Raw genomic sequence first — 6,552 nt, 5'->3', positions numbered from 1 at the left:
CGGAAGTAACTGGAATTAGTCGGATCGGAATCGGATAGCCGGATAACATCCATCCCTTAACCACCACTTTGGTGAAGTGTTCCGAAACGAACACCTTGTGTTTGAGGCTAATTCCAACCCAGAGTAAACAATAAATTTACACATAAATACAAATACATATACATACACAGTTACACACTTCCAGATATCAATATATAAAAAACATACACATTCATATATTCATACAAAGACACATTCAAATCTATACACACATATGCAAGGCAATTACATAAACCTAAACGTCAATACATGTCCTCAAATGTATACCTACACGTAGGATTTCACATACACAGACACACGAGTCACATTGTCAAAATCTATCAAATCATATGAAGAAAGCTAGGATTGACTACAATTGATATTGATGATGGTCTTGAAGTCATCAAATCTAGCCAAACCCAGCTTCCTTGGTTCAAGTCCTCGGTGGTGTTGCTCACAATTCACATGTATGCATGTAGCTTTGCAATAATGTATAGTATGTACTTAACATAGATTGGACAAAATGGCATATCATGATGGATTATATACAAAAAATTGGAGAATATGAGCATTTCATGGCAAACTACGAAATTTAAACAATGATGTAATGGAATGTTTTCTCATTATTTTAATTTATAATTAGATAATTACTCTATGTGTGATTTTATTGCTCGTATTTATTTTTGTTGAAAGGAGATATTAAGGCTCACTTCAAGTCTAGGGGAAGCCTTTAGACTTTCCCCAAAACTTGTTGCCTCTCCATTAGCAATGGGCACGGTTCGGTTTCGGTTCAGTTCAGTTTCAAGGCAAAGAAACCAAACCAAACCGTTTATGAACTCTCAGTATTTAAACCAAACCATTTAAGAACAAGTTTAAACCAAACCGTTTAGGGAAATGTAAAACCAAACCGAACCATTTAATAAAAAAATTTAAACCTAACCACTTAAGTCGAACTAGTTAAATATCTAAAGAAACAAAAATACATTAAATTAAATAAGCATTTAAGTTAAATTTATTAAATCAATAAAAGAAACTTTAATTGAACCATTAAATTAAATAAACATTTAAGTTAAATTAATTAAATCAATAAAAAACCATTAATTAAACCATTATATCAATTAACTATTAAGGTATAAAAAAAACAGTTAACCGAAAACCTTTAAACTAAACCTATAAACCCGAGTTTTAGAACCGAACCGAACCATTTATCGAGAATCCAAACCAAACCAAACCATTAAAAAAAAATTGGAACCAGTAAACCGTTAAACCATGGCTTAACGGTTTGGTTTGGTTTGAGCCGAAACCGTGCCCATTGCTACTCTCCATCACAAGACTGTCATTTATCCTACCCAAAAATATTATATGGGGATTGATTCCCTCGCCTACAATCAATCATTCCCAAGGGTGTTACCAATTATCCCTCAGAAGTAGATCTTTTATGATATAATACAATTTATTTCCATAACAAAGAAGAGAATAAGACATGTGAAAGGAGTTGTATCACCCAATTCTCATTCTTTCACATACTTGACATTCTAGAATATATATCTAACAATCAATGTCAAGGAGGCAATATACAACCATTATAGCGAATATTTTCTACAATATATATTTTTAACTATTCTATATAATTTTAATTTTTGACATTGTTTATAAGACTAAAAAACAAGACTTTAGTTTATGTGAACATCCATAGATTTGTGGGTGAGTTTGTTTACTTGAATGTTATAACAGCATGGGGTAGTGATCGCATAATGCATTTTAGGCAATGTCTTGTAAATATTCATTTTCTAATGCCATAATTAGAAAAGCTTTGAGTGAAGGATGGTGGCAAGGTTTTACACGTAAGAGAAAGTCATGGAGAGGGTGTCACGATTTATTATTGTGCAACAACTTGGAATTTTCTCTCTTGGAAATGCCAAGGTTTCTTGAAGTTGGCACCATATGTATAATTATGACCAAACACCTCTACATTTAGATCCATGCTAGAAGCCACTCTCTCTATAGCACGCAGGTAGGAATTCTATCATCTTGGAGATGGGGGTGATTAATGAATGCATAGAGGATCAAAAGAAAACAAACAAGTTGCTTATTCCATTGCCTTTTATAAGTCTTCCATGACTAGACACAATTACAACTCATGAGGCATATTGTACAAAAGTTTACAACACAATGAATTTTATGAATGGGGGAAAACAAGGTATTTTTTAGTGGAATCAATGGGATATGCTCTATAGAATTAAACTCTTAGATTTTATATAATATATTGTAGGGAAGCCACAATGATCCCTATGTTGTTTGATTGTTTTCTAGGGGCTCTTCACTAGGAACGATGAAATCGGGTTGGTTATTTACACTCTTCAACCAATTCCATACATGACTTGTGACATCAACCACATGTTGTGAGTTTGGTACCATCTCAAGAGGAATGTAGCAAAATTTCCCATTAATGAGACCTGCAACAAAGCCAGTGTAACCAGCCATGGCTCCATGTAAAGCTGAATGTGCTAGCAAAGTGCAATATTCCGTATCTGAAGCATTACTTGGGACTGCCCTAATCATGTATGTAGGATCAATGTACTTGAGAGCAAACAACTCCTTGGGGTGTTTGCTTTTCCACCAATCCTTCAACCTTTTCCCCAACCATAATCCGATGTCATGCAATGCCACGTTTCCAGACAAATCTTTTTCGGCACTAGTTTTATTGGCTCGCTCGAGAAACTCTTGTCCGGCTCCTTCGGCCACCACAAGCACACAATGGCCATTCTCCTTGAGCCTCCCCTCCACAAACTCGAAGAGGCCTCCCGGACCATCCAAGAAGAAGGGGACCTCAGGTATGAGGCAACAATCGACATCTCGACTACCCAAGGATGCATGCACCGCAATGTGCCCCGCATTTCGGCCCATCAATTTCACAAGTCCGATTCCATTGGGCGTGCTCTCCGCTTCCACATGCCCGGCTTGGATGGCTTCTTGAGCCTTTTCGACAGCTGTTTGGAAACCGAAGGACCTAAAGAAAATAATTTAAAGAGTACAGTTAGAATATCATGGGTTTAGGGTTTAAGGTTTAGGGTTTGGGGTTTGCGTTAGTAACCCTATGATGATGAAGGCTCCCTATACTTCAAAATTATCATTGATTTTTAGCAAAAATTTTCTTTCAAATGTTCCTTAAATTTCAACACTTGTATTTTTGTCAATGAGCATTATGGAATTTTAACAAGCCACAATTCTCATGTTTAAGGTTTATGGTTACATAAAAACATGAATTTAAAACATTTAGCATTTCTTTCAGGATTTTGTCAAATGTTGTCAAGTAACTTTCCACTTAAAACACATAAAAATGTTTCAAATAGAAATTCATTCAGAATTCAATGTCACTCCCATAAACATTTAGATCATCAATAACAATTCATTGAGAATTTACACCTAGATTCAATAATTAAATGTCACTCCCATAAACATTTAGACCATCAATAACATTACATTGAGAAATTTACACCTAAGATGATTGATCGGCTAATCTTTCACTTGACAACAGGAATCAAGAGTCATACCAATCTTTCACTTGACAACAGGAATCAAGAGTCATACCGATCGATGATACCAACATCATTGTCCACCGTCTTCGGGATCCCGGCCACCGAAGCCTTGATGCCTCGCCTTCGGACTTCCTCATAGATTGCTAGGGCACCTTTCAAGGTTCCATCCCCACCTATAATGTATACGTGGTTAAACCCTCGATGCTGAATCGAATCGACGATCTTGGTGAGGTCGAATCCTCCTCTCGACGTGCCCAATCTGGTGCCCCCAATGCGATGCCACCCATCCACAACCCTAGGATTCAAGGGCATAGTGTCACTTGAGTAAAAACCTCTATAGCCCCCTTGTATACCATGGATCTCTCTAACCCCATATTGATACCACAAGCCATCCACAAGCTCCCTAACCACACTATTAAGCCCCGGACATAGGCCACCACAAGTGACGATGGCCGCTTTCACATTGTCGGGGACAAAGACGACATCATGTCGAGGGCCAGCCCGAGGGAAGTAAGTTTGCATATACGAGACCGATTCGTCACGGAAGTCGACCGCCACATTTTGGGCGACCTTGTCGGAGCTAGAGAGCCAGAATCCATCATTGGTGTGGAAATAGGGGCTATGTAAGAGGGGGCTCACATGGGTGGGAAGGGGGTCTATGTAGTCTCTTAGATGAGGGGGTGTGAGTATAACATGCGATGATGATGGTGTGTCTATTGGCTTGATGGAGCATTTCCAGAGATGGGTTCTGTTAATTACTCGGATTGGTCTCAGATTAATGCTAATGGGCAATGTGGGCGATGGATTTGAAGCCATTTTGGCCATGCAATAATAGGCTTCCATGGCTTCTTTTTCTGTTTGAAGAAGAAAACACTTGGGAACATTGCCTTTGCCTGTGTTTCCATCTCCTTTTGTATAGGTGTTGTATATATTTGTATATTACAGATTGGATTCGCCCACAAACAAAGAGAAGAGATGCTAGCTCTCTTCTTCTCCCAAATTTTGATGAACCTATGGGCGGCATATTCATTCATTTGTTCTCTCTTAGGCTACTTGAGAAAGAAAGAAAGATATATTAATGTCTTCTAAGACCAAATTTGGCCCACACACATGTATACCAGGTTACTCGCAAAACCTCTAAAATACCCCTCCCCTCATCTCCTTTGTTTCATTTATCTCTCGAAATGCCCTTGCTTAATGCACAGTTTAATAGAGAAGATAGTGAATTGGCCATGTAAAAATGCTCGAATTGGCACATCTATCACGAATAAGACGATGAATATCGACCAAATGATTGTTTCCTTGAGAATTCACCAACGGTGGCAAGGAACTAAAGAAAATTAAGGGGTATCCAAAGAAATAAAACAAAGTTAACAAGGGGGTTTTCAAGGCTTTTTGTTGTTTGAATATGCATTTGGCTCGCCACTCGTAAGCAAAAGAACAAACTAGAACGGAGGCAAAACTTTCCCATGTAAGAGGAACATGTCTATCGCATCCTACCCAATCACTCTACAGAACAGCATACCTCATTTGAAATGGACATCTCAAAAAGTATTGTGCCCACTATTACTTAGTTTTCACACTCATAAAAGGCCATGATCTATTTGTGTGGCACTAGATTAGCATTGTCCACAATTACCAGGCCAAAGCTTCATGACATGGTTAAATTCAAACTTCAAACTTTATTTTTACATTCCACTATAGGGATCTTGATGATGTGATGCAATTAGACCCTTGATGTGGCATGTGTTTTAACAATATTTATATATGGTGTAACAAAGATGTGTGAAATAAGGTTAGCTTCTTGGTCTCTTTGGGACAAGATTATATTTATTTTGCAAGCTTAAAGGAAAGTGAATAAGATGTAAAGATACTAACATATGATGGAAGTGAGGAATGGAACTTTAGTTTTTCACAACTTGCCAGTCAAAGATGTGATCTTATGGACTGCACTAATCACTAGTTATGCAGAACATGAGCATGGTGAGGAAGCATTAAACCTCATGAAGGAGATGCAAACACATAATATCTCGCCAAATACATATGTACTTGTTTATTGCTTGAAAGTTTGTGGTGATACCAAAGACATCAATCAGGGTAGTGTAATATATGACGACATTGTGAAGAAAGGGTTACAGAGTGAGACCTTCATTGCCAATACCTTAGTGGATATGTATGCCAAATGTGGTTTTCTCTCAATAGAACGGGAAATTTTCGATGATCTTCCTGTGAAAGATGCAATTTCATGGAATATATTGACTGTAGGAAATGTGGAACATGGATATAGTGAGACAACCCTTTCCCTCTTTGAGCAAATGCAAAGACTGGGCATCCCTCCAAATACTATCACACTTGTTTGCTACCTGGAACCATGTGGTAGCATTAGAGCTACATTAGCATGCAATGAAATTCATAGGGAAATTGTACAAAAAGTTGTTGAAAGAGATTATTTCATTGGCAATACATTAGTAGATATGTATGCTAAATGTGGGTCACTTGCCGAGGCATGGGTAGTATTTAACAGGCTTTTAGTACAGGAACTGGTCTCTTGGAATGCACTAATTGCAGGATGTGCTAAGAATGGGAAATTTGAGGGAGTGCTCAATCAAATTTATTAAGCGAAGGATTCATGGCTAGCCATTGTCTTACACAAGATGGGCTTGGGAAGGATAGTCGCTTCCTGTCCATCTATTTTGTATATTGTAGCTTATATGCTTTTTAAACTAATGGAAGGATATGTTCTTTTGAAAAAAGAAAGATGTGTGAAATAATAGGGATTCAAACCCACAACCTTGTGTTGGTAGCCTTGATATGAGAGCACGAACAACTACATTTTGAAATGTAGTGAAATCTACAACTAAATTCGTTTAGAGAAATGTCATAATGATATTTATAACATTCCCTTATCTGATATTTGTTACTATTTTCAAGTTGGAAACCAAAGAGATGGCTTGATGGAACCAGAGACATACACACAATGCCACAACAATATTCT

The 6,552-nt window shown here is 37.6% G+C and overlaps 2 protein-coding genes across 2 annotated transcripts; one reads left to right on the top strand and one right to left on the bottom strand.

The window, feature by feature from the left end:
• Positions 1-2,091: 2,091 nt before the first annotated feature.
• Positions 2,092-4,558, bottom strand: LOC147862277 (ATP-dependent 6-phosphofructokinase 2-like). The gene is made up of 2 exons (XM_087322310.1): positions 3,610-4,558; positions 2,092-3,028 (listed from the first exon to the last, which is right to left on the bottom strand). The coding sequence occupies exons 1-2, from the start codon at positions 4,398-4,400 to the stop codon at positions 2,308-2,310; spliced, it is 1,512 nt and encodes a 503-aa protein (XP_087178436.1). The 5' UTR covers positions 4,401-4,558; the 3' UTR covers positions 2,092-2,307.
• An 879-nt stretch (positions 4,559-5,437) lies between these two features.
• LOC147862276 (pentatricopeptide repeat-containing protein At4g18520, chloroplastic-like) lies at positions 5,438-6,175 on the top strand. The gene has a single exon (XM_087323089.1). The coding sequence runs from the start codon at positions 5,438-5,440 to the stop codon at positions 6,173-6,175; it is 738 nt and encodes a 245-aa protein (XP_087179215.1).
• The last annotated feature ends 377 nt before the right edge of the window (positions 6,176-6,552 follow it).

The sequence above is a fragment of the Azolla caroliniana genome, unplaced genomic scaffold, assembly GCF_043228905.1.
Source record: "Azolla caroliniana isolate FFs.n. ecotype wild unplaced genomic scaffold, voAzoCaro1.0.p SCAF_7, whole genome shotgun sequence".
Taxonomy (NCBI): domain Eukaryota; kingdom Viridiplantae; phylum Streptophyta; class Polypodiopsida; order Salviniales; family Salviniaceae; genus Azolla; species Azolla caroliniana.
The sequence above is the reverse complement of the archived record's forward strand: the minus strand, read 5'-3'. Positions and strand labels throughout refer to the sequence as shown.